At 36.7% G+C, this 27,812-nt stretch overlaps 2 protein-coding genes across 2 annotated transcripts; one reads left to right on the top strand and one right to left on the bottom strand.

Moving 5' to 3' along the window:
- The first annotated feature begins 3,376 nt into the window (after nt 1-3,376).
- On the top strand, nt 3,377-25,889 carry LOC115431886 (uncharacterized). Its single transcript, XM_030152576.1, has 19 exons — nt 3,377-3,595; nt 3,669-3,817; nt 4,056-4,311; nt 6,358-6,528; nt 7,738-7,895; nt 7,985-8,125; nt 11,208-11,349; nt 11,555-11,706; nt 11,930-12,055; nt 12,505-12,679; nt 12,761-12,835; nt 14,864-14,989; nt 15,194-15,253; nt 15,339-15,455; nt 16,560-16,711; nt 17,107-17,193; nt 24,976-25,122; nt 25,233-25,403; nt 25,676-25,889. The coding sequence occupies exons 1-19, from the start codon at nt 3,391-3,393 to the stop codon at nt 25,790-25,792; spliced, it is 2,727 nt and encodes a 908-aa protein (XP_030008436.1). The 5' UTR covers nt 3,377-3,390; the 3' UTR covers nt 25,793-25,889.
- A 247-nt stretch (nt 25,890-26,136) lies between these two features.
- Nucleotides 26,137-27,076, bottom strand: LOC115430978 (proline rich transmembrane protein 1B-like). The gene is made up of 2 exons (XM_030151196.1): nt 26,892-27,076; nt 26,137-26,368 (listed from the first exon to the last, which is right to left on the bottom strand). Exons 1-2 carry the CDS (start codon nt 27,003-27,005, stop codon nt 26,219-26,221), a joined length of 264 nt encoding a protein of 87 aa, XP_030007056.1. The 5' UTR covers nt 27,006-27,076; the 3' UTR covers nt 26,137-26,218.
- Nucleotides 27,077-27,812: the final 736 nt, after the last annotated feature.

Genomic DNA, 27,812 nt, shown 5'->3' with positions numbered 1-27,812 from the left:
CCAAAGGCATCAGTTTATTGTTAAGTTACATGTAGACTATTAAAGATATTTTTTTATATCCAGAGGTTTCACAAAAACAACAGACAGTTTCAATTCCATCTTCAAACTGCTTTTTTTTCCCTTCTATTTTTAGCCTAACCCAGAGGCTGACGTCTGCGGTGGATGAGATGGGAGAACTGGTATCAGCAGAGTGCCAACGTCAAGGGGCCTGGGCATTACTGGGTGAGGGTACAGGGGCCAAACTGCTCTGCCCTGACACTGGAACGGTCCTGACCAAGCACCACATTTTTGGTGAGCTTCAATTACTTTTTGAAAACCCTTCTTTGACTTTAAGTATGAAGATTTAACGATTCATCAAAGCTATGACTGAATATTAAAAAACAACACCATCTACTGGTAAAAAATATACACTGCAACAAGACAATCACAAAAAAGCAGTGTATTCTATAATATTTCTTCATTATTGTATTCTGAAATAAGGAGAACCTCTGTTTTTTCAGCATTAATTTACGCTCAGTTTCATCCATTAAATCTCTTCTGTGTCACAGTCTGGCTTGAAAGATACATCGTGTATATGCAAGTTCTCACAGCAAATCTGCCAGTGTTGATTTTCCAGTGTTACTTGTATTTAACTCCATTCAGCGTTAATATAACATTTGAGCCATAAAAACTAACACTTGCAGAGTCAGCTTGTGTCTTTGATGGTGTCATTTTTCAGGGTACATTTACCAGGTGTTGAGGAACATGATTGAACACCATAATGGGTGTTGATTTCTGGACGGTGCAAAAGAGAAGACCAGTGTGCTCATGGACGTCATATGAGGCGTACCATTTTAAGTACCATTAAGTACCATTTTACTTCTGAAACAAGGCTATTTATTAGGTTGGAAGTAACTTTTCTGCCAGCTCTGTCAGTATCATAATGTGTATATTTCTGTTCGGACCACCTTGCTAACCAGCTGCTAAAATTAGCTCTTGCTGCAAACTTAGAACGTCGAACATACTAATTTTAGCTCAGCAGCTTCTTGCACTGTAGTCTTAGGTAATTCATACAATTCATACAAGAGTTGAGAGCAAAGCTATTAAACAAATAGTAAGTGTCATGGTGCACTCCTGGGTTGCCACAGACCCCTCGCTCAGACTCATTATGAGCTTCACCCGCTGCCACCACACCTGGAGCAGATCTCCATTAGGAGCCCATAGAAGCGACTCCTCTGCTCTGGTACGGTGCCAGATCATTGCTGCTGCTGCTGTCACTGCTTCAGATGTCCATAGACGTTCATCCCATTTCACTTCAGAGCCATAACCCGGACTCTCACCGTCCTGATTCTGTTTTCCCATGGACTCTGATGTTTTCAAACCCAGATTTTGTCTCGTTCTCATGTATTGTTTTATGTTAATAAACCCATTTTCTCCCTTCAGCACTGTTCAACTGGCTAAACAGCAACAATGTTGTGCTGTTTCCTTTGTTTTACTTTTGTTCAGGCACCTCAAACAAATTCATGGATGGTCTCCTGCACTTCCAAGCTACCTCGTGTTTTGGGCAGTATTGTAAAAGGTGGCTTTACAGGGTTTTAGGAATGTTGTGTGCCTTGTCAAATTTTATGTGAAGCCCCCTGTTAAAGAAAAATTAATATTTTTTTTATTGCAGTACTTTTTGGAGTGATTATTGTACAAGTGTGGTGGATGGTTAGACTTAACGCTAACAGACTGTACATTTTTAACTCTTATAGTGTTAATCCCAGTAGTATAGTAAACAGTAGTTACATTTACATTTAACACCACATAATGTTCCTTGAATACTGGTGCAGTGTTGAATAGTTAACTCTGTTGGTGTCACTAATTAAAGTACTTTGAATACTAATCTAGTGTTCTTTTCAGCTATTGTCATGTTAATATTTTACACTTAAAGAGTTTGTCTGAACACTGTCATAGTGTTAATCATTTTAACACTTTCAAAAGTGTTAATTTAACACTTAACCGGTGGTTCCCATGTAAACCCTGGCTCAGTGTTAATTTCAACTCTGAGGGTGTTAAATTTGCATTGTCAAATTTGCAGTGCTGATATGAGCATTACAAAATCAACAGATAACATGGAATTCATTCTCTGCAAGAATTAATGCTACATTTTTTCAAAGATTTTCACATTTTTGGTGAAACATTTTTATCTCCAACAAAACTCATATGATTGAATTAGATATAAACACTATCATAAAGCTAATCCACAAATGTGAGACACAGTTTTCAACATAATTAGTTTTACACTACATTTTCTCTAGTTCAATTAAAAAGAAAATCTGAATTTTAATGTAGGGGCTTAGCGTGTGATTGTACTATTATCTGGCATAACTCCATCATTATTACTGACAGTTTTATGTAGAGTTTTAATAGGTGTTCATCTAATTCTCCCTTCTGCTCACTCCAGGTCCTGACGGGTCCCTACGTGCTGGTCAGGCAGCTCATTGTGATTCAGTCACAGGCCTCATAAGGCCAAATACCCACAGCCATATGTTGCTAAGCAGTGGCCACACCATGGCGGTGCCCCCTCACTTCTTCATCCACCCACAGACTGGACGAGTTTTGCCCATTGCTGGCAACGTGGCCTATGATCCTGCCAGCTCTACTTTAGCGTTCACAACTGACTCATGCACAGGTAACATGAGGATGTCTGAGGGCTGTGGTGGATGGCATTGCTACATTCAGACTGAAGGAGCATTTGATTCTAAATAATATTTAAGTGTAGGATGAGATTTGACATGTTTCAGGTAAACTGTGTTTGATGGCAGCAAAAGTTACAGCTAAGATGTTAGTTATAATTTACTTACAAAAAAGCTAATTAGTTTATTTCTCACAATTTTACATTAAAGTAAATTTAGCATTGCCTTTATAATAGATATACTGTAAATACTAGAGCATTTTTATTATTATTAGTTATAGACATTTTTATCATTGAAAGATCTAGAAATTATTTATCAGTAGGTTGAGCATGCAACAATAAGGGTGTGTTTTCCACATAAAGTGAGTGCCATTGTATAGTAATTCTTGTCTGGGAGTCTAACATGAGCTGAAGGTTAACACATTCTCAAGGTTATTTCTTTGTGTTGTTGAGAATAGATAAATAGATTGGAAAATACAATAAATGAAATAGATGCACAGAATTCATTTTATTGCAATAGTGAAATATCATTCCGATAAAATGAATATTTCTGTTCACCAGTTTCTGATTGATAGTACCCTGTTCCCATCTAACTCTCAGGTGATAGCAGGAAGTGGGACGGCCCCCTCCTGCCTTTTGTTCCATATCCGACCTCCTGCCACTCAGGACAGCCGCTTCCCAGCACCCGGCTCAGAGGGCTCAGACCAGGCCAGAGACTGCAGCTGGGTGTGCCCATGTCAGACCCAGAAACTGGGGTCCCAGTGCCCATTTTAGCTGTAACTATCCACCCTGATACTGGATTAGTGTACCCACTAGGCGGGCTGCACATATGCCCTATCACCCGCCTGCTGCAGCCCATCCAGATTGGCTCGCCAATGCTGGACCCCAGGACTGGGAACGTTGCACTCACTGTTGGAGTCAGTCTAGATCCAGTGACAGGTTAGTGCTGCTGCTGAAGCTGAAATACAACCTTTATCTGTAATGTCATTAGTTATACTGCGTGTTTGCACAGGCGCTGTGCTGCCAGTAGGTGGAGTCCTTCTCTCTGAGTCCTTCATTGAGCCTCTGAGTGGAAGGATGGTGAAAGTTGGAGGGGCCAGTATAAGAGCTGGACAAGTGGTGCCTCATGGGGGAGGATACCAGACCCTTCTAGATAATAAGGTGTTGGATTACACTGTCATAATTTTGTAAAATGATGCATTTAATTAATGTTTTCCAAAGGGAGTAGACCATTTGAACATTTTAACTTCCTTTTATTTCTCCCATCATTTTGTGTCTTTTAGGTTTACTTTCTTCCAAGTGAAATGATTTACAGAGAATATTTAGTTTTGATTCAAGTGTATGATCACAAAAGTTATAATATGAGATTAGAAAAAAACAATACAATTTTCCTCATCAGGTTCTGGCAGCAATGTTCAAAGTTGTGGAGATCCTGAAGCCACTAACAGAGGAGTGGGGTTCGGATCATACTTTGCAAATTCCTCAGCCTCATCGAAGTGAAAGGGGGAGTGGTCGACAAGATAATCTTCTTCCTGCTGCAAAAGAGCTCCAGCAGGCTTGGGGAAGAGCCCTGCACTGCCACTTGCAGCTACAAACCAGACTGGAAATCTTGTTAGACTGGGCTGTGGGTCTTCAGCAGGATGGAGGGGCTTGGGGTGAGAAATCCCAGTGAGATAATGAGTGGGTTTTTCAGCTGTATATGGAATACACATCACAATAGATTCTCATTTTCTACATTTCGGCCCTTTTGTATGTGATACATTCCCCTTTTATCAGTGAAATGTTCTGTTTTTTTGTTTTGTTTGTATTATCTATATTCTACCTGAAGGTCTTTGAAAAATGAACATTATTCTAAAAGGAAAAAAAAAAACTATTATTTTTTTCTATTGAACCTATAACTCCAGTGTCTCTATGACTGTCCTCTCTCCGATGTAAATCCATTAGTGATAGAAAATAAAAGGCAGCACAGATGTATTACCTTTGGTTTACTTAGCTGCCTTTATTTGTATATGTGAAGAGAATTCACTAAACTGAGACCTCAGCTGCTCTTAGCAGCTGGAGCATTTGATGTTTTTTTAGTACAAAAGCCCCTAGCTCACTTTTTGTTGTGCTTTCTAAATGGGACAAAGTTGCCCCGTAGTGCATCCTGTTACTAAGCAAGAAAGTTTAAAGCATAAAGTCACATATGTAGTTTTACAAATTAAAAAAGGGCACTCCAAAGGTTTCATTAGCCTAAGGAAGGTGACACGTTCCTACCTCAGTGACTTTTTACGACCTTTCTTTGTCATAAACAACCAGCCTCCACAAAAATTTAGCGTGACCTGTTTTTCCCACAGAGTCCTACTGAATCAGCACATGCTCTAACTCCTGTGTAACCCACAAGCATATTTAAGTAATATAATCTTTTAAATGCCATATATCTAGCAAATAAAATCTCCACTTTTACACAGGTTGCAAATTCTCCTTTAAATGATATTCCCATACTGAAGGGCTTAATTCCACACCTCTCAGCCAAAGGCATCAACAGAAGTGGTAAGATGAAAAAACATGTCGCAACTAGTTTTCACCAGAGTTTGACCACTGTAATGGATCAGTATGGGGATCAGTATGTGTTCAGAGTAGATAATTACACAGGGAAAAAAAACAAAAAGGTTCAAATTGCAGGATTCCTAAAATAAAAATAAAAGGTAAACTGCACAAGTAATATTTGTTCATATGCATACTAGTCACACCTGCAGTGACAAATCAATGCAACAATGAGAAACAAATATCACAACAACAGACAGAATAACATTAACTTTATGATTTCTGAGACTTTATCACTGATTGGCAAACATGTCATGTTTTTGTGTTATTTGACACTGGTCTAATTTTTTAAAAATATATTTTTTTAAAAGATCTGCTTCAGATATTAAATGTGCTAAATCTTATATACTTTACTGAGATAAATTGGAAAACAAATGACAAAAGTGCTGGTTAGCTGATGTTTTCCATGTATATGATAAAGTGTTATTACACATATATTCGTTTACGTACATTCATTAAATAGATTCATACATCTTCTATCAGAGAGAACCTGAAAAGTAAATGTATTGTAATATGCAGACAGTTTGAAGTAGATCTGGAAGCTCTGAAACAAACATTTCTTTCAAGTAAAACCCATTGTCTCATTAATTCACAGAATTTCCCATTTTGACCCAAAACTGTATCTCGGAAAGGATGGAGCCAACCAATATTTTTAATTTAAATTTTCTGTATCAGTGACTCATACTTGGCAAAGTTTCACCACTTTTATTCTGGAGGTATTTTACCTGTAGCCCAGTGGAATTATTAGACTAAGCACAATGATCTTTCTTTTTTTTCATTATTTTTTGTACAATGCATATTTGTTTCTCCCATATTTAACATACATATTAATTTAATTTGCAAAGAAACCCCTCTCAGAGCATTCTCACTTGTTAGCTAACTTTTCTTATTGTAATCTATTTCTCTGATCATTTAAAACAAGATATACCTTTAAAAAGCAATGAGGACAACATAAACTATTTATGTCTATATGGTAAATACAGATATACTATCTTTCCAGCCAATAGTCATGTAAGACTGAAAACCTGTGCTTACACTACAGATCGCTCATGTTTGAGCAGGTATCTGTTCTATTTTATTTAACCCCCTGTCTTTTCCTGTGCTCTTCATACCAGGAGAGATGCCCCTCTCAGGTTCAGATATATGTGTGCCAGCTCTCCTGGGCATGGAATACCCTGATCCAATGGGTTCTGGTCTTAGTGTGCCTGTTTTGGGTTATCAAACGGAGCCTGTCTCTGGGATTACACTTCCGCTGGCAGGAACTATGGAGGACGCTGATGGAAAAGGTACTGTTAAAAACAACTGCACTAGTCCATGTAGTTAAATTAAATTATCCAAAATCAGCTACATTTAAGGCTGCATCTACCTGCAGGTGGGCATGAGGTGATTGCCTTTAGTACTCTTTTGGCACACTGCCTTATTCTTACCAGGTCAGTGGTTCCCAACCTTTTTTGGCTCATGACGACATTTTAACATCAGAAATTTCTAGCGACCTCAGACATTCAAAAGGGAGACTTTTTTTTTTTGCTAAAACTAATGTGTTTTTGATCGTGTAAAAGTTTGCTATACTATGTTACAAACAAACATTAATTTTAGACAACATTTAGTCTATATAACGTATATTATTATGGACGAAGGCAGAAAAGTCAGATGTAGATTACTGCACAAAGTGAGAATTTTATTTTCCTTGGTCAGGATATGTACAGTCAGTCCAGCTTGTATTTACAAGACTGACAATACTGAACAAACAATAACTCAAACTATGAATTATGAAAGAGCTGCAGCATCTGAAACCAACCACAGAGAACATTTGAAAGATAAACAGTACCACAGTGCTTCAGTTTCAGTTTCAGAGTTTGTCATGTCTTTTATGTATTGAGATTGTCTCTCTGAACACACCATACATGTTTTTATTAGTAAATTTTTATTGTTATTTCTATCAGTTACTAGAAATTCCAGGTGACCCCACATGGGGTCCCGACCCCAAAGTTGAAAAACACTGTACTAGGTGGAAGGATCCTGCCCCTCCTTCTGTTGTACATTGGGTCAGAGAAGTGATCTCCAATCTTAAACTTGAAAAAATCCAGTATACATTATGTGGATCTGAGCAGAAGTTTCATAAAATGTCGAAATCTTTCTTAACGTTTTGTGACAATCCTACAACACATGTACAAGGTCCTTCACAAGTTAAAATGTATGTTTGTATATAATACTCTATGATATGTAATTTTATTTATTTCTACAGTGCCATATTGTATATGCATACAGGTATCTGGTGACAGCAAGGGGTTTGGGAGGGTTAAGTGGGTTTTGTTTGATTTTCTCTCTCTTTTTTTTTTTTTTTTTTTTAAATGTGCATGAATACCTGTGTGTATTATCATTGTTCTGTATTTTGAAATTCAATAAACATATCTAAATGCAAAATCAGCTACATTTAGTTGATAAAAGTAGAGCAGTAGAACTTGTGTCTGAGGCTACAGTTTTGTACTTTACAGGCCTAGAAGCGATCCGTTATGGCTCCCAGACTGTCGACCCAGTGACAGGGATGTTAGCTCCAGTTGTTGGTGCCAGATTGGATGTTTCCAGAAAAACGGTTGTACCCATCACCGCCTCCTACTGGCTAACAATGGCTGAGCAAGCTGACAATGTTCAAGTGGGGAAATTATGGTCATTTACTATTATATCTACTGTTGTGTTTTATTTCTTTATTGTTTTAATATTTCTTTTATTGTGTTACACTAGAATGATGCACTGCAGAGAGAAATGTGTGCACGAAACACTCACTGGCAGCAGCAAAGGATAAAGGAAGAGGATATTCTTTCTGATCTGGACTCAGCTCTGTCCCAGTGTGTCTTCAAAGTTACAGAAGCCAACTCTTATCAGGTCAGCAGGAGATGCATGCTGGTTTGATTGTGAATATCTTATATAGTTTGGCCTCAGAGTAGAGGAGCTTTTTTGAACATATGGATGCATTAATGTTGAGGCACAGAGCATTGGAAACTAATCCTGGAGAATCTTCACATCCTTCCTGGAAAAGCAGTATCCTGTTTGGCACTGAAATGTTAAAATCCGAGCAAACACTGTTATCTTCTGTGTGAGAGTGTCTGATTTTGATATAATGGAAAAGTTCTGTTTCGGGGAAACTGGGAAACAGGAAAGGAGTGACCAGTGTAGACAAACAGGCAGCTTGGCATAGGTAGACTGGAAAAAAAACAAAACAAAACACAAAGAGGAACATGAGGGGAACAGGTCACAGTGCAGTGGCTGAAAAACTAGCTGGAAAATGAACAAGTGTGATAATGTGGCCAAGACTGTGCAGCAGTGGCTGCTGTACGCCCTGGGGCTGATTGGAGGGTTAGCTGGCAGGTGTCAGAGCCCCTGTTCAGACTTTATATTAACATGGTCCTGAGTGATCCTATCACCAGTGGCTGGCTGTAGGCACATGTGTTCACACCTGGAATGAAAATGCATCCCCACATGCTTGGGGGTGATCAGAGTATACTTCTCTGCTCTACAGGGAAATAACCAGACTCATCTAGAGCCTAAAATGTAGCATATGGTTTCATTTCAAGTTGAAAAACAAGCTTTAAATCGTCTCTTTGCATTTGCCTACCAGCAGCTTTAAATGTAGAATGTTGTCTTACCTGTTACTATGAAATACCTGTTAATAAATCCAATTTTGATATGACACCTTTCACTATTTCATTTTATTTTATATAGGATTGTCTCTCACACATCACATATGCCTTAGAGATTATTATGTCCCCATCTCTTAAAATATGTACGAGGATTTCTGGTGAATGACGCAAATTGTGATTTTTATATTTGCTTCTTTTGAAACGACACTGTTTGTGCAATACCTTCAGTAGTCATAGCTGAAAAGTCAACTGGTCCATCCATTCATTTGTCCTCACAGTGTTAAAAGGAAGAAGACATATACATGTCCCAGACTTCCTCTGAATGCATCCTGTAGTTTGGTTTTGATGCATCCTCATTACATCCTGAATGTGTTTACACTTAGCATAAGAGCTGGCCACTCAAAATACATGTTCATGCCAGGTCTGAACATGTCCTGAAACGATGGGTGGGAACTGGAGATAAGTGGGAGCGGGAGGCTGAGTAGGAACCAAAACAAACAAGTATAAACAAAGAGGAGATGGAAACAAACAGAAGTCCATGACAGTCGGTGTGATTTTTACACTGTGATGTTTTTATCATATTCGTCTCTGTTTAAGTGACACGTATAACTTGCCAATAGATTAATAAATCATAGTGCAAAGTGGAATGTATATTTACTGAGTTGGTATCTGGATTGCCATAAATTTTCCTTCATCTACAATAATAATTGGCAAAATGGTGTCTGAAAGTCTCTGAAAAGTCTTTCCAGTCTTTCAGATTGATTGAACTTCTTAACCCATAAAGACCCAGACAGCCACTGGCAATCAAACATATCTACTGATTTAAAAGGTTTAATGTCTGTTAATCCACTATTCTTATCAAAACATGTAAATAATTGGTGTAAAATGCAGTTTGTCATCTTTTCATGGTCATCAGATATGACCCATTTGGATGTTCAGAGGCTCCATAGTGAACATGGAAACTCCGTCATCTTCTATAACATTGATTCACCAGTAAAACCCATGGAGTTGGATAAATAACAGTGGATGGAGACACTGAATTTATGTTTCATTTGTGATAGATTTTACTTAAAAAGTCATTTTTTCTTCGGTTTTCTCTGTTTCTGATCTAATAACCTTCAAGTTTAATCTGAGCTTTTTATGAAAATCTACATAATCATTAAATTCAATATGGGACTGTTCCTGATTTTCACCAAAAAAAAAAAGCAAAATTCAGAGGATAATGTGATAATAAATGGTGATAAATCACTTAAAAGGGTCATGTTTTTGCTAAACCCACTTTTATTAGTCTTTGGTACATTTATTTGTGTATTTGGACCCTAATAGTTCAAAAAGTTTGAATTTGAACCCTCCAGGTGCTGCAAAGCTATCTTCATATTCATTACAGCAAAAATCGAACGGATTTCTACAACCTGTTTCAATTCCTGCTTAATTTGTTATGTCTATAACTAGTTACGTCACAACATTTGCACATATAAGGTCAAGACTTCTGACGAACATTTCTCCGAGTACGCCATCACTGTTTGTCAGCAGCAGCAGTTGTAGTAAAAACTGAAAATATGTCCAAACTTCGAGCCGATTACCTAAAATGTTCAGTTGTTGGTTGTATTAACAAACACAAGTGGCTGGATGGGACAGAGCAGCACAGTCAACAAACTGAAGGGGGTGGGGCATGAAGTGGCTCATGTGCATTTAAAGGACCAGCGCTCAAAACAACCTCTCTGGTGTCATTACTCAGAAATAGGGTTGAAGATGGACCTGTGGAGTTGAATTAATGAAAAATTCAGACCCAAGCATAGCATTTACAGTTTAAGTAGACCACAGGGAAATGTTTTCAAATGCATAATTCCATTTAAAAAAAAGCAAAATATCACTCCTTTAAGAAAGGATAAATAGAAAGAAAAATTCATTTGTGAACTGATGCAAAAGTTGCACTGGGTCTTTATAGGTTAATATTGCACAAAAGAACTACACTGGAGCATATTGTGAAAGACTTTTTGAGTTCTGCCACTTCCATTAACTCTTGAACTCACTGAGTCTACATTTCTAACCCTTTGAGCTTGCAATCAGGGCATTGCATTATGGCTCTAAATCACACAAAGATCAGCCTAAACATTTTAACTTAGTATTTATCAAGGAAGCCAGTTACACAGCAGATGATTAGAAGGTGTGGGTTCATGTGGCTTAATGGCTGTAAAATTGATTAGAGATTTGATTTGTCTGTCTGCAGGGTTTGCATTCCATCTTGGATGCATTCTTCTTTCTGTGTGCCAATATGTAAATGCATCCCTCCACTTCTTGTGTTTTAAGTGTGCGCTTCGCTGCAGGTCCAGTGGTCTGGGAGGCAGCTGAGGGAAGCAGCCCTGGAGCTGCAGGATTCAGCACAGACTGAAGCCCAGAGGAGAGCAGCTCAATGCTCACACTTGGCTCTGATCCTGCCTCCGCATGTATTACGCATCCTCACACTGGGTAAATTGCCTGGCAAGACGTCAGAGTGAAGAGCATAAGGATAATTATAGTCATGCTTTGCATTGCAGTTTGGTTCAGCGCTTTCCAATACAGATACACTTCATGCCAGAAATGCATACCACTACTTTCAGTTGTATAGAAATTTACATAATTTCATTGTTGGGTGTTTTATTTGGGTTGGCAGAATGTACCTTTGTGTCTACAGGTGATGAGGAGGAGTGGGATCAACACTGTGCTTGGCATTCAGAGCTGATGTCAGGCCTTGAAAAGCTTGATATATGTATTGAGCAGCTACAACAAGACCAGGAAAAATGGACAGCACAGGAAGGAGACTGGGCGACAACCCTCCACACAATGGTCAGAATATGACTTTTACAGTCTGTCAAGGTAGCTGAATGGTTGGCTGGGGTCAACTTAGTTTATTTTCCTCCTCGGACACAAATGTCAAATATGACTCATGATTCTGTGAGGAGCTTTAGAAAGTATAGTGACTTTACTCATGTGACTCCAGGCTGTTGTGTAAATGTAAATAATTCTTCATGCTTTTTCATACACACACCTTCGTCTGTTTCTACTCCAGGACAAAGAGCTGAGACTAAGAGAGTTGTGGGAGCAGTGTTTTTCCAAACAGGCAGACTTGGACGCTGCTGTTAATATCCTGCATGTTATCAGAGACTTATCCCAGCTATGGACTGACACCGCTCAGGTCCATAAAACACTGACACACGAAGGACATTTTTCTATTATTTAAAAACAAAGGATTGTGTCATTTTCATTATGTACAATAGATGTGTTGCACCTGATTAACTATAAAAGCAAATTGAGCTTAATTATGTAATGACTGTAAAAGGTAATCTATGGGTCAAAACACGGTATTCAAAATCTCTCTAACAGGACATTTTAGAGACGATTTGATGTGCTAGTGTTGCTAAATGACCCACATTTTTACTTTTAATCTCATTTTTGCTTTAGATGGACCATAAGGGATTATCCAAAACAAGGAGCAACTTTATATTGAAATAAATGTTGGAATGGCAATCAATTAAAGTTCGCTCTCTGATGGGACGTTACTGTGTTTTGACCCCATTTGGATTTTTTGGACTTCTCTACTTTATTTTGTTATTCTGGGCCATCTGTCTCCTCTTGTTTCTCTAGGCTGTACTGAGTGGGAGCTTTTGGTACAAAGAATATGGCTTGGTTCAGTGTAGTGGACACAGGCCGGCAGTGAAGGTCATGGGTTTGCTCCAACAGAAGGCTTTGCCTCTGCTGGAGAGACTGAGCCAGCTCCTGGAACATCCTGCCAGTGACTCCTGCCATCAGCAAATTTCAGGTAGTGAATCAGTTTATATGCAATGTTGAGATGAACCACGAATTAATCTCATCAATGACTGATCTCTGACATTTGTTACAGGTTTGTCAGCAAAGCAGACATATGGTATGGAGATATCTTCACGAGTCTGGACAGTCTCTGTGCCTGTGGTGAAAGGTATGTGCCTCTCAAAGCACTTAAACTTTGTGATAACGACCTTACAAACAGTATTTCCATATGTGGACAGAATGTGTGTAGATAGTGGGTGCAGAAACATTCTGATGTATTGGCTTATGCACTGAAATTAAGGATTCTATAAAGTACTAGTGCATTGACCACGGGTGCTAGATGTGGTAGTTTTTATGCTGGGGAGAGCTAACTTTTGGGAAAAGATGTAAATTTAACATGTCAAACACTGCTGATCAATTCATTACACAAAGTAGAAAAGCACTCAGAGAATGCAGACCTTCACCAAGGTAGATCAGTCCCCCCCGATCAACACCAAAGTTTAATCATTTGTTCCTTGTACCAGTATCAACATTTCCTGAAAATTTTATCAAAATCCTTCCATAACTTTTTGAGTTATCTTGCTAACAGACAAACAAACAAACAAAGTAACAAACAAACAAACAAACAAATAAACAAACAGACAAACCCCGATGAAAACATAACTTCCACCGTTCCTTGGTGGAGGTTATAAATGAGTGTTGAGTTGGTGCTCACAATTATTAAATGTTCATTTATATTTTGTGTTTATGATGGGCAAACTTAATGTTATGTTATGTTTATTGGTTGTTTGAGTTGATTGAGGACTGATTGTTTGACTGACAGGCCAGCTGTCTGAAATCACTTGTGGGTTTATTTTATAAAAGTCTGGCACCTGCAGCTGAGTTCAGTTGTTTGTAGGTGTCCTGGGAAACAGCAGAAAGTTTTTCGGTATATTCTTTTATCCTTGTATTCAGTGCTTGATCTTCAAACTTTTGGATTCACAATGCTGTGCTGCTGCATAGCCCGACTCTGTAAACAATGACATATTGGTGTAATAACTTAGCTCTGATACAGTTCATTCCTTTACTTTATTGGTAAATTCCAAGGGCAGTTTCAGTTGAATAACCTCTCAGCTGGCATGTCTGTTTCTGACCATGAAATGTGACACCATGGCAATGAGGCCCCATTGTTTATCTGTTGCTAGGTAACTCACTTCAATGATGATTCTATGACTCTGGGCATAGCAACATGATTGTAAGGCTATTGTATTCAAAATTACAATTTTTTCCCAAAATATTGGTCCTATCACTTTGCGTTTTTCCAAGTCACTTTGTTGACCAAAAATACATAAATATGCCAAACTGCAGCTGTCAGCTCTTTCCGGATTTGTGTGATGCCCGACACACAGACAGAGTCCACTTCCCTTTTGTATTATAGATAATAAGCCTTGTTTCTGCATTTTTCTTAAAACCACAAATCATTTCTGTTTTCTGTGCAGTCTGTGTTGTCAGTAGCTGCACTAAAGATCTATTTTGTCTGAACCATAGATCAACAAACGGTGAACTTGGAAGAGATAATAACATCACATAAAAAATGTTAAATATTCATGAGCTTCAAACTCACCCGTGTTGAAGAAACACTGCAATTTAATCATCAGACTCCATTCTTTTCATTTAGATGAAAACAACAACAGTGCTTCTGGCTTTTATCACTTTGTCACTTTCTTTGACTCTAATAGGTGTTTCTTTATGGTTCTCATCCCATCTGGTCATTTTCTGACTTTTTGGTCAAAGATCCCATGGTGTTAGTGTCTTCCCTCACCATGGGAGACCAGCGGAGTCACTCACTACTCCCCCTAGTGGTCACATAATACAATCTAATCATATAATGTAAATAGATTTGGTTCGTATCTACAGCTCTATACACTGACATATTTGGCGTAACTCGAGGACTCATTATTCTGACAACACTAATGATATTTTAGGTTATATTTTAAAGTTAAAATACTACATATAGCTCCTTTAAAGCCTGTTATTGTCTTTTAGTAGCCCATGCAAAATTGTATGTATTTTATCCCCTAATTCAAGATAATTTGGATTCTTTCTACTAGGATTGTTTTTGCAGTGTCTGTTTGTTACCAGAATTTAGGAGCAAGTGGAAAAGAAGATAAACATCGTGCCAGTTTATGGTAGTGTGTAATAGTGTAAGTTTCTGAAGGAAACTCCACCCAGTCGCTGAGGGAGCCTGCCAAATCACAGTCTCAGGACACGGGTCTGCAGGCCAGTTCAGCACCAACTCACAACTCACAAAGACACATTGCATCATCTGGAGTTCACTCCCAGGGTAAGACAAAGCAGGAATTATTCAATCGTTCTCACTTTTTTTTGTGCCTCATCAGTGTCCATGAGCAAACTGGGAATTGGATTGTAGGAAAGGACAAACATGACTATACATACACAGAGAGACCCAGATAAAGATCTCATCATTTTGACTGCAAAGTGCATATCTTTCATTATGATCACTCATTTAATGTCTCCATCCCTGCAGACAGCCAACCAATGAAAGATTCTACTCATCCTCAAAGTATTTCTGTCCCCACAATGTCAGGTAACAATGTGACATTCTCCAGATTTAGAAAGTAGGTTGCGTGTTGCGTGATAATTCATTCGTTGGTATTGTCTCTATTTCCCAGAAGAGGAGTGGACCAAGCTGCTGGAGCTATCTCCTCTTTTTCAAATGTTGAAAGGGGTGGAGCTACAGCTGAAGACATGGGCCAGTGGGGCAGGTCTTATAAGAGGAGAAATCATCGGTAGGTTGACTGCCTTGTGTTTCTCAAATAACAGTCATTCTGAAACCGAAACCTGACATGAAAGTTCATACCACTCACGCAGATACAGTAATCATCGAGTTTTAAATCAAGCAGGCCTCTTTCTCTTCTGATTCTAAACTTGAATATAACTTTGATTTCTTATGCATTAATCTACATGCACAAATGAAACAAAAAAGTTCCCCACATCTGTGTATGCTTCATCTGTTTCAACTGTTTTTTTTAAGTGTTTTTATCTGCCCTGTTTACTTTCTATTTTTATTTTCTTGACTTCCCTTTTAATCATATTTATTGTACCCTACCTGTAGCACTTTGAGGTTTTTAGATAAACAAGTAAAGTGCATTACAAATAAAATGTATTATTATTAAAAAAGGTCCCATTTGTTGAGAGTCTCCCAGTTGGTCTTATTTTCTGCCCTCCAGAGCCTTGATGAGGCCCAGATGGAAGACATTTTCTACAATGTTCAGGCATATGTTCGTCTGTCAGGGGCCAAGTGTTTATTTCAATGACTTCCATCAGAATTGTCTTAGTGAGCATAAAATGAAGCAGGAAACAACATTTCTGGCCTAAGTATATAAAAAAACCATAAGATAAGATAGATAAGATAAGATAATATAAGATAAGATAAGGTATACTTTATTTTTTCATTTTCTTTATTATGGTCCAAGGGGGAAATTCAAATATACAGCAGCACAAGACAATATGTATCAAATACTATAGAATAAATAAATAAATAAACAAATTAAAATAAAATATATAAAAATGGGTTAAAGTGACTAAAAATGGCAAAAAAAGTAATAATAATAATAACAACAACAACAACAACAACAACAACAATAATAATAATAATAATAATAATAAATAAAGTAACAAGTGTGCAGTAGGTGACTTTGATAACCAGCATGGATCTACCTATCAGATGTACATGTACTAATAAAGGTAAAAGACATGTCTGGTTCTGCTCCAAAATTCCTAAACTTTTCTATGTCTTGCAGCTTTCCTGCAGGTATAACTTCTAAATGCTGTTTTATACATTAAATATTGGAGGATATATTATACAAAGAACACATCTGTCTGTTTTCCAGAAAAAGGCAACAGTTTTATTGATGTCCTTGATGCACAATGGGAGTGTGAAGGAGAGCTGATCCCTTTGCATTCATCGACCCTTAACCCCAGGGAGTTCTTGGTCTACCAGCACGGACTGTTTCTGATGCGTACATTACATAATCTCAAACTGGTCAGTGCCAAGGTCTCATTTCTAATTTCTCTGCTTTTTATACTTAGATGGATTTCACTGTTTTAACTTTTAATTCCTTCTGAGACTCTGTGTAGCCTGAGATGCAGCACACAGCCGTGAAACCTTCCAACAACCCTGTTTCCTGTTAGAGACTCAGTGGGATTTGCCCTTTGTTATGAGGGCGCTGGGGTCTGACTGACCTTTCTGAGCTCAGTCTAGCACTGTGTATTATCTCTTAATTTGATATATACGACAGAAGTGTTTTGATAGCTTTTTTATGTGTTTCTCTTTATAGTTTTAATTTTTGAACGTGCATGTCTGGATATAGCTCTGTTTTATTGTTTTGGGCTTTAGTGGGAATACTGAAAAAAAGTTTATTGTTTTTTTCCACACAGACTCCAGACATTTCTGTCCAGATAGCAGCTAGTCTCCCGAACAACAACTACTTTAACAACGCCTTCAGAAATTCCTTCTTTTACCAGGTGAAGTTTTCTGTCATTTTAATTATTTCAGACAATTAGCATTACCAGTGTCTTTATTAATTTAATGTTGAATAGATGAGGCCCAGTGCTATTATAATACAAACAGATAGAGTACCAGTATCAGTATGTAATACACAATACATATTAACCCTACAACACCAAATGTATCATATTTGATACATGAGTTTTGAAGTCCTCTACATGATCAGTGTGATTTTTTTTTCTTAAAAAACCTGATGTATACAATTAGATACATGCAATACACAGATAATCCACCAGGGGGGAGGAATTCATTCACCAGAGGCCTTTCCAGTGACACTACAAGATTGTCTTTAATGAGGAAGGAGGCAGAACTTTGCCTATTTTTAAAATGTATTACCAATTTGTTACACATGTTCATGTTATATTATGTTTTGTTTGTTCAAAAATAATAATATTTGAGCACTGAGACCTGATGTGTCAAATATGATACAAAATTGAAACTCATACATAAAAATTGATATTTGAAAAAAAAAAAAAAAATGTTGTTTAGAAGGACCAATAAAGGCTCCAGTTTCAAAGAACTGGAATTTTCTGTCAATGATGGTTCAGGCTTTACAGGGTTAACTAGACCAGTGTTTCTTAACCTTTTTTGACCAAACCCCTACTAACAGCATCATGAAAAACCCTATGCCTATGTCTGAAAAATTTTGAAACCCATTGAGAAACACTGTAATAGTTCAACCTGTTTGCATTTCAACATGAGGGGAATCTGTTGCATCTCCTTTGTTGTAACAGACAGTGAGTCCGTTATTTTTTGTGATTTTTTTCTCCCTCCCGTCCTGTGCTCATGCCCCTCCCCCAGTTATGGACCACTGAATTAGACAATCACATTGCAGATAATGTCCACCATGCTGCCTAATTCCAGCATGTTGTTAATTCACTCAAAAAAAACATAGGCATATTTTAAATCAATGCATTGACCCTATACTCCCAGGATTTCTATTCATGTTTACATCAGCCATTGTTCTGAAGCTACATGTGGTGGAATGAATGCGATTTCAGTGTCATTAAACTCATTATGAACAGGTTTTAAATGAAAAATGAATGAAAAGAGAGTGTTAATTCCAAATTCGAACTTGGTTGGGGGAAGGTCATCAAATGTAGCCATTTCAGAAATAACATTAACATATGCTCTCAGTTCAGGATCAGTAAATTATGAGAATGACGTTTGAACAAAAATATGTTTACCTCCTGTCATGAAAAGATTGTGACAATGTGATTTATTCTTGGTGGATAGAGTGTAACTTGGACACAGTATGTAATCACTGCACCAGGTCAAAGGTAATTGGGTGTGTAGCACCCTCATAGATTCACGTAGGCACGAGTAGAGTTAAAAAACAGGGTTTATTCTTCTCCTTGGAACCCGTGAGAACTGCTCACGACAGAAAAACACAACAAAAGCACCTTTTAATACATGTTCTTGCTCTTTGTGTTACACAAATAAATAAATAAATCACAGATGTTAATTACGTGAAATAAAAACATTAAAAACTACACAAACCTCGTTCGCTGGCATCAACAAGGGGCTAAATAATCCTTATGGCTTTAGTCTCGTCTTCTTTCTTGCTTGTTTCTTTAGTTTTATGGTTATTTCTACATCTCTTCATCTTCATGTGATGAAGCTAACCGGCGGCTACAGACAGCAGGTAGGAAGTGCGTCAACAAAAAGGGGTCGGGTGGAACCTAAAAACTACGCGACTGTTCCCCCTACAGTATACCTCCAGATGGCGCAAGAACCTTGTATATGTGAAATGTATTATATATTAACTGAGAGATGTTTGAATAAACACATAAAACTTACATATGAACTAAAAATGTTAAATGCAGGAGACTGTTACTGGGTGCTTCTGTGAAACTGGTCCCTAAAAACAGCACAGAGGGGCCAAAAATTCAAACCAGACGTAGACTAATGTTATGAAACAAGTTTGGAAGCATGTTGGGTCTACTTTAAAAATAAATATATACTAATACGTAATGCTAGTGGACATGATGGGTTGCATGCAAAACCGGGAATGAGAACGCAGATTCATGAAAAACCTGTATGTCTGGATTAGAAAAACCACTAGGATTGTCAAATTTAACACAGTGTCTTTATTTATAGCGGTATATGAGACCATTTCAAACAGTGTCTTCAAGATCAAATGCACCGACACCTTGGTAGCTTTTCCTGTCCCAATTTTGGTCTTATTTTTGACCCTGAGATTTTATAAAAAATTCATTAATTTTGGGATGGCTCATAGCAAGAGTATAATTTTTTGCATTTATCTGAGGTCATCATTAGGTACATCCTTGGGGCAAATATGTCTAAATTTCTCTTTCATCATTGGTCTAAAAAGCTGGCAAAGTGCTAGGTACCAAAATGAACCCAGTTTCATACAAGCACCCAATTATTGTTGTGTATAAATAAAATTTTTCCAACTTTATGGGCAACAATGTAAATAGTGTTTTGCAGCATGTGTGTGTGTCATGGAGGCGCAAACAACAAAGAAATTCATGGAGAATGGATTGGTTGTCCATCAGGCCTTCCTTTATTGTGCACAAGTGAGAAACTGACAAACGAAGCTTCGCCCTTTCTCAGAAGTCAGTTCTGACCCATCCAGGAAGTCAGCCTAACTTATAGTAGCCTGTGCTAAGCTTAGATGTGATTGGTTTATATGATGTTTATGTGTTTATGTTTATGTTTACGCATTTGGCAGACGCTTTTTTCCAAAGCGACTTACAGGGGAAAACCAATTAAATCACTCAATCAATCAAATTTTATTTATATAGCGCCAGATCACAAGAAGGTTATCTCTTGACATTTTATATATAGAGTTGGTCAAAACCAGACTCTAAGTCAATTTACAGAAACCCAACAGAATCCATGATGTATGAGGCTGTCGCTAAGAAGAGAGAAAATAAGATAAAAACAGACAGAATGTTAGACCTTGGAGTTGTCCTGGGAAGTTTTAGGGAGTTGGGTTATGCCGTACCTTGTGGTATCGTTAGAGATAAAGTAGCTTGCAAAACATGCAGAACTGAGAAACTGACTGAGACTAAACATTCATATATAGGCCTGTCGTTAAAAAGAGAATGAAAACTGAAGAGCCATCACAGGTCAAGATTATAATCGTTTTGGATTTTTCATTATAGTTTAGTTTTATTTAGTTCTGACTTTTTTTTTCTCTAATTCAGTTAGCTTTAAATAGTTTTGAGAGCAGGTTTGCTAGTTTTTATTAGTTTTCGTTATTTTCTAAACGCTTAGTTTTAGTGTAGTTTTTTTTTTTTTTTTAATATCTTTTATCTTCTTCGCCGTCGAATTCAAATGAATCCCAGACAGGACTCTGCTGCTTTCTCCCACCTTTAGTCTCCATTTTTCCAGGTAGAGTGGGGATGAGAAGATGACTATAAACGACAAGTGACGAGAAGTGATGGACCGTTAAATATCATATGGTGCTAGCAGCTAAAATTGCTTGAGGTAAATAAATCGATTTCATATCAATCCGACATTGACAAAGACGAAAACTAAGGGAATTTTATCCATAATTTTTATACGTTTTAGTTAGTTTTGTAAGCACACAATACAGTTTCAGTTAGTTATTGTTTTTTCTTTTAATTATAGTTTTTATTTATTTCAGTGAATGAAAATGTTTTTGCAATTCTAGTTTTCGTCATTCCGTTAGTTTTTGTTAAGATAATAACCTTGTCATATATGTCTTATAAACTAACAGAAGTCTTATGGTCAGTATCAAAATCAGTATTAACATATGTGATTTTTATTCAGGACAATAACCACTCTAATGTCTGAGAAAATCACAAAAATGTAAATCATACCTAACGGTGAGAAATTGCCAAACCTGGATACCGATAGAATTCTGTTTTATAAAATATGATGTACAATATTGTATTCATATAAACAAGAACAGACAATAAAATGTAAATGGTGATGCAAGTCTGCATCATTGGAGGCTTATTATGCCTCTACATTAAACTGAACAGGGGTTTAAAGTAATCCTGTGATAGTTCTGTGACCTTGAACTTCCCCAAATGCTGAACTCAAAGGTTACAGGTGAATAGGATGGGCCATGGGCAAAAGTACTGCCAAGGTTGATCATCTTAGCTCCATTTTGTCAAGTTATGGTGGAAAATAATCACAAACAAACAGGTCTTCACTTTTAGAAAATAACAATATTCTCTGATGCCATCAGGAAGGCTGTTCCAGAGATGTTTAAGATGCTTCACAAGTTTTTTTTGCTTGATTAAATTAAATTAAATTAGAAAATCACTTCCAGAAGATGTGAGTGTCCTACAATAGAGTCTTCAGAGACAAAAAACATGTCATGAAAAACAGCTCTGAAGACAAGTAACAAGTGCAGATATTTATTGTAGATCTTTCTTTCTTTCTTTCTTTCTTTCTTTCTTTCTTTCTTTCTTTCTTTCTTTCTTTCTTTCTTTCTTTCTTTCTTTCAAGTAACTGTTGTGTTATTTATAGCTGTTGAGGGAGAACAAAGAGTATAGGATTAAATTAACTGATTGAATTGATTAAATTAGTCAGTTCTCAAAGTAATGTTTCCATGTTGGCTCGAGAGATAAAATACATTCTATGCTGTTGTTTTTCTAACATGTTTTTCAAACTCTGAAAAATGAGGTAAATGTTTTTTCTTTACTCTGTTGCTGTGGTTTTCCTGCCAACAGTTTCAGTTTTACGCCTTGATTCTCAAAGCTTCATGGCTAATGACTAATATACCAGTTTTGTCAGGATTGAGAGTAGAAAATATTTTTGGTCCATTCTGTTACATCTAAAATATAGTTTAGAAAAGCATCTATTGGTCCTGAGCCATTAGGAGAAATATCACTTAACATGGCGTATAATCAACGTAGCTATGAAATCTTATGCTGATGATGTAATGATGTTTCTCATTTGAACCATAAACATTCAAGAGTGCTGAGGCTAAAACTAAAGCTTGTGGAATACTGCAAATTATTGTACATCTTTTACTTGCTGTACTTTACTTAGATAAGCATTCGTCTGTTTAACACCCTAAATAAGATGATCTAAAAATGTTTTGCAATGTTTTGTGGTGGGTTGTGTTCACCACAGAAGAGCATTTCCTGAAAACTCCACACACAGAGCTTAAAATTTGAGATGTAACTTTTGTTATGATGAAATGAAAATGCACTAGGCTTCATGTCTTTATGTAGGCTGTTTGGTACTTCTATACAATGCTGCAACTGTTCTGTTTGATTAATGTTATAGGAATTGGGCAACTTAAACACATCTGCTCTAAAGTATAATATAGTTATTTGCATTTTTCATTTGAAGTTTTTGAAGACTTTTGCCTTTTTCAACATGCAGAAACAACATTGTGCATCCAATTTTTGCAGTTTTTTTTTTTTTTTTAATCATTTTTAGATGTAATAGCTATACACTGTTGCTCAAGCTCTTCTTATGAAATGACTGTGACAATGTAAATGGATAAAGTATGACTGGGACTCAGTATGTAATCATTGTGCCTGCTCAGAGGTGATTACTGATGTATATAAACAGAAAAAAAGAGGAATGTGTCTGAAAACAAAATTATTCAAACTTTATTGCCAGCAGCGTATATTTTTGAATGGCATAATCATATTACCTCACTGGTAAAAGTGTTTTGCAAAATACATCTTTATGACCTGTAGATGCTCTGAAGCATGTTAATCATTCATCTTCATAAATTTTTGCAAAATTGACTGATGTTCAATTTCAATTTTTTTTTGTACTTACATCCTGACACTCTTATACTGGTCTTGATGTTGTCAGATTTCAGTAGTGACCCAGGACAAACATCTGTACTATATTTATCATTATGTGTAGACAAACCTATGTATCCATTTACATAAAACATATTGTTTTTTAACCCATAAAGACCTGGTGTTACATTTGTGTCAGTCCTAAAATATTTTGTTCTCTATATTTAACTTTCCTTAAGTCATTTATCGCCATTTATTGTAATATTATCCTGATTATTTACATTTTTTTCAGCGTAAATCCTCTATTTTTCTATATTTAACTCACTGACCATGTAGATGTTTATTAAAGCTCGGAGTAAATTCAAAGGTTATTATATCAGAAACAGAGAAAACTGAGAAAAATGTGTGCTTTTCAGTGAAATCTCTCATTATCTGAACATTAACCCAGTGTCTCCATCCACTGTCATTGATCCAACTCTATGGGTTTTACCGGTGAAACAATGTTGTAGAAGATGACAGTGTTTCCATGGTAACTACAGAGCCTCTAAACATCCAAATGGCTCATACCTGATGACCATAAAAAGATGAATAACTGTATTTTACACCAATTATTTACATGTATTTATAGGATTAGTGGATCAACAGGGATTGAACAGTTTAGATCACTAGATGATTTTGGTCGGCGGCGGCTGTTTGGGTCTTTATGTATTAAAAAAGATATGGCAAACCTTTCAATATTTATCTATTCAGAGTCAACTGACAATACAGCTCATGTCAGGGAACCTGGTGAAAGGGAAAACACTTACACTGTAACATCTTAAAACTTTAGTAGCCTAAAGTTCAGACCACCCCACAACCACAGCTTACTGACAGAATTTGCTATTTTGTTGATTTCAGGTTTCTTATTAATACACAGGACAGCTCTGTAATACAGCAATTGAGTAAACAAATAAATAAGGCCATTCTCCTCAGCTCATTTCATCTAAAGCAGTAGTTCCCAAACCTTTTTTGGCCCATGACCCCATTTTAACATCACAAATTTCTGATGACCCCAGACATTCAAAATGGAGACATTTTTCTCTTGTAGATGTCTTAGCTGGGCCAGGCAGGTGAAGAAATCATTCTATTTTCTGGTTTTCAGGTTGAAGTGTAGTAACGCCTATGGTCACATGATTGGGTCAATCAAGATATGCCCTCTCAGATATTATACCCTGCATTTTATTTGAACTTGATTTTTATTAGGAAAAATGTGTGGTGTTTCAATTATAATGAAATAAATATTCAATCATAAAAGAATATTTTTTTAATAGTAATTTTTGTTTTTTTAATCAATTACTAGAGATTTCAGGCGACCCCATATAAATTCCAGGTGACCCCACGTGGAGTCCTGACCCCAAGATTGAAAAACACTGATCTAAAGACTTGAAAAATACTTATTTAACTCCTCAGTGTTTACAGCAAAGTGAGTGAAGCTTCTTAACAATGCCTAATAGTTCCTAATAGTTTCTAAGGTGTAATATCATGGCTATTCAGTTTTACAGTATATAAATACACTCTAAGAACTTTAACTATGCTCTACTCAATTTAACCTGTGCAACATTTTTACACTTAAGAATACTGAGTAAATTTGAAAGCTGTGAAATCATTTATATTTATTTATAATTAAGTAAATTAATTTAAAAGTTGAAGCACATCTGAATAACTACATTGAGTACCATGAAATATAAAATTGAGTTGATATAATTAAAATGTTAAGTCAATGCAATAGTAACCCTAAGTTCAAACCACTCAAGAAAATGAGTAAATATAATTCAATGTTATGTAGATGCAGCTGAAAATGAGATTATTATTTAACAAGTCAAATCTGCTACTTTTACTTTTTTTTTTTTTAACAGAATGTGATTCCTAACAAAATACACAGTGTATTCATTGTGCTGCTTCAGTAACTATGATGCACTGCTCTTTATTGTCAGTAAATGTTGCTTGTATTTAATATATTAATGACATTACTTTCTAATTCCCTATTGGCAGGAGGCAGAGGAGACGCTCTTTGTCCGTCGCCAGAGGCTCCAGTCTGTTGGTGGCTTCTCTCTGCTCCTGCTTCACTGTCTGTCCCACATCAAAACTAAAGATATGAGCTCTGACTCCAGCCCTGCCTTCCAGAGACTTCTTTTTAAGGTAGACAGGATAAAGCGTTAGAGGAAGTGGACAGTTTTATGTTTAATGGTTAACTAACTTTCACCAGTGTTGATATCAGGTATCAGTATCTTATTCATTTTTTCTGGAAGGTTCTTCAGGCCAGTCTGGGGGAACTGTTTCAGGCCAGACTGTGTATGCACCCTTCCGGGCAGGACCAGGAGGCCCATTCAGGGGACATAAATGGGACTTTGTTGGCGTCTCACACTGCATCATTACTTCACAGAATACACAACCCAAACAGGGGATTGCTATCTCCAAATGTAAGCACAGAATATTTCCTTTAAATGCAACCACTAGTTTAAATAGGTTTTAAATCCTCTAGTAATATTAGCTCTTCTATGCAACTGCTCGGTTGGATTGTTATATTTGTTATTTGTGTAGTAAGATTTGGTATGGTGCAACACTGCCATTACAGCTTTTTTAAAAAATTTTTATGAGTGGTACAGTACAATCAGAGCTATTTTTAAAAGTTTCTTGTTGTGTTCTTCTTGTGTGTGTGTGTGTGTGTGTCTCTTGGCGACTGCGGCAACAGGATGTTGAAGTGCTTCATGGGAGACACAGTGAGACGTCTCTGTTCATGCATCTTGAAGAACTTTTAAGAGAGAAGAAAACTGAAACCATAGAGAAAAACAAAAGCCACATAGGCTAATTTTTTTCCTCTGTTTGTACCCTTTTTGCCCTTTTTATCTAGTGGAAACCTTTTGGTAAAAGTACTATTTATTTTTTAATCCTCCTTGTATTTCTTGTATGTGGTGTAACTTATATTAACTAAATAAAAATCATAAAAGCATTTGGATTAAAGCATTTATTTTTTTGCATCAGATAAGTACAATCACTGCAAATCACAAGCAAAATTTTCTAATGAACAATCATGTACTGTTTTCACCAATACACTGTTATAAAAAGGCATTCCAGCGGTGCGTTAATAGGTGCTTGTTAGGAAAAAGATATGCAGATGATCATATCAGCACCGTTCTGAGACATGTACTCCGGTTTTTTATAAGGGCCAGGGCAAGTCCAGGCAAACAAATGCATTGCTGAGATTCCAAATGTCTGCCAGTCAAAGTAGGCATCCTCATTGTTGCCCTGCTGCACTGGCTCTGAGAGCGATGACAATAATGAGCACAATTATTCCACAGACAAGCGCAATGATGTTCAGGATCTTTGCTGTCCTCGATGCCTCTTCGGCTGCAACTGTTTCACCAGCGGCATTTGCACTTTGTACCTTTAAAAATATAATAAAAATAAATGATAAAAATAATTTAAAAAAAAACAACAATAGTTTAACATTAAATGAAGTGTGTGTTTTGCTTCACAAGTGATTCGACTTGATCTGAAATCATGAACCATGCAAAACAAAATTATCTAAATAAATCTGATACTGAACGACTTTTCCATAAAGAGATAAAACTTGGCAACTTGGTACTGAAGGAGGTTTAATTTTTTTTCTTTGCCTACTTATTTACACTGTTTGAAATAATGTTGGAATAATTTTGTTTTCAGACACATTCCTCTTTTTATTTCTATTTATACACATCAGTAATTGCTTTTGTTCAGGCACAATGATTACATACGGAGTCCCAGTTACAGTTAATCAACAATAAATCACTTTGGCACAATCATTTAATGAGAAAAGCTAAAAATATTTTATTCCAACTTCATGGGTATTTACTTTATTTTTACATACCTACAAAAAGTTATAAATTCCTACAAAAGGGAACACTTAAAAAATGGTCACAGCCACTTACCCGACTGGAGTAGACAATGGCAGCAATCCCTAGAGGCAGACAACAGCACAAAGTGTTGAAGATGGACCATGCAAGGTAGGACTGGGCAACAGTACGGCTCTGGCCTCCTTCCATAGTGGCTTTCTGTCTCAGTGGACAAGTTATGCTTTGACCAGAAACACCCGGATCCAATAGCTGGTCAAGATTGGGGTCTGCACACATTTATTCACAAGGGGTGTGGCTAAAAGTGTGGTTTCAAGTATCTCTCCTCTGCTTCTCTTGGTGCCTGCAACTGAAATCACACTGCAAAAATCTAAATCTTACCGAGTGTATTTTTCTCATTTCTAGTCAAAATATCTCATCACACTTAAAATAAGCCATAATAACCTAAAGAGTAACTTTTCAGTGAGATATAAGAACATATTTTTAGACAATAGATTTTGAAAATCTTATTTCAAGAAATCTTACCAAGATAATTTTTACTTGTTCCATTGGCAGATTTTTTTTTTTTTTTGCTTAATTCAAGCAAAAAAAAAAAAAAAAGGTAGGATCTATTGTCTAAAAATAAGTTCTTATATCTCACTGAAAAGTTACTCTTTAGGTGATTATGTCTTATTTTAAGTGTGATGAGATATTTTGACTAGAGATGAGAAAAATACACTTGGTAAGATTTAGATTTTTGCAGTGTAGTCTCCTTCTTACGTTGTAAAGCAAAACACAAAGCTGTTTTTATTTTTTTTTTTTAACATACTTTTTACTGAACTTGGATTTTAATAGGATGTGGCAATGCATCCTTTGCTGATGACTTTCTCTCCTAAAGTAATGTGAAAAGGGATATTTTTTAGCCTGCTATGGTAGAGAAAGGAGATTCAACTTGTAGCTGACTTTTCTAAGATCTAAGGTAGCCTCTGGTTCTCTTTCTTTTAAAGACAGTGAAAAACA

The sequence above is a fragment of the Sphaeramia orbicularis genome, chromosome 13 (assembly GCF_902148855.1).
Source record: "Sphaeramia orbicularis chromosome 13, fSphaOr1.1, whole genome shotgun sequence".
Taxonomy (NCBI): Eukaryota; Metazoa; Chordata; class Actinopteri; order Kurtiformes; family Apogonidae; genus Sphaeramia; species Sphaeramia orbicularis.
The sequence above is the reverse complement of the archived record's forward strand: the minus strand, read 5'-3'. Positions and strand labels throughout refer to the sequence as shown.

What these genes read in the sequence shown, in the direction of transcription:
- LOC115430978 (XM_030151196.1), bottom strand. Translation starts at nt 27,005, where the DNA reads ATGGAAGGAGGCCAGAGCCGTACTGTTGCCCAGTCCTACCTTGCATGG. An exon ending in CCATTGTCTACTCCAGTCGG is followed by an intron (nt 26,369 to 26,891) that starts GTAAGTGGCTGT and finishes ATATTTTTAAAG; the next exon opens with GTACAAAGTGCAAATGCCGC.
- LOC115431886 (XM_030152576.1), top strand. Translation starts at nt 3,391, where the DNA reads ATGTCAGACCCAGAAACTGGGGTCCCAGTGCCCATTTTAGCTGTAACT. An exon ending in AGCAAGCTGACAATGTTCAA is followed by an intron (nt 7,896 to 7,984) that starts GTGGGGAAATTA and finishes GTGTTACACTAG; the next exon opens with AATGATGCACTGCAGAGAGA. An exon ending in ATCTGGAGTTCACTCCCAGG is followed by an intron (nt 14,990 to 15,193) that starts GTAAGACAAAGC and finishes CCATCCCTGCAG; the next exon opens with ACAGCCAACCAATGAAAGAT.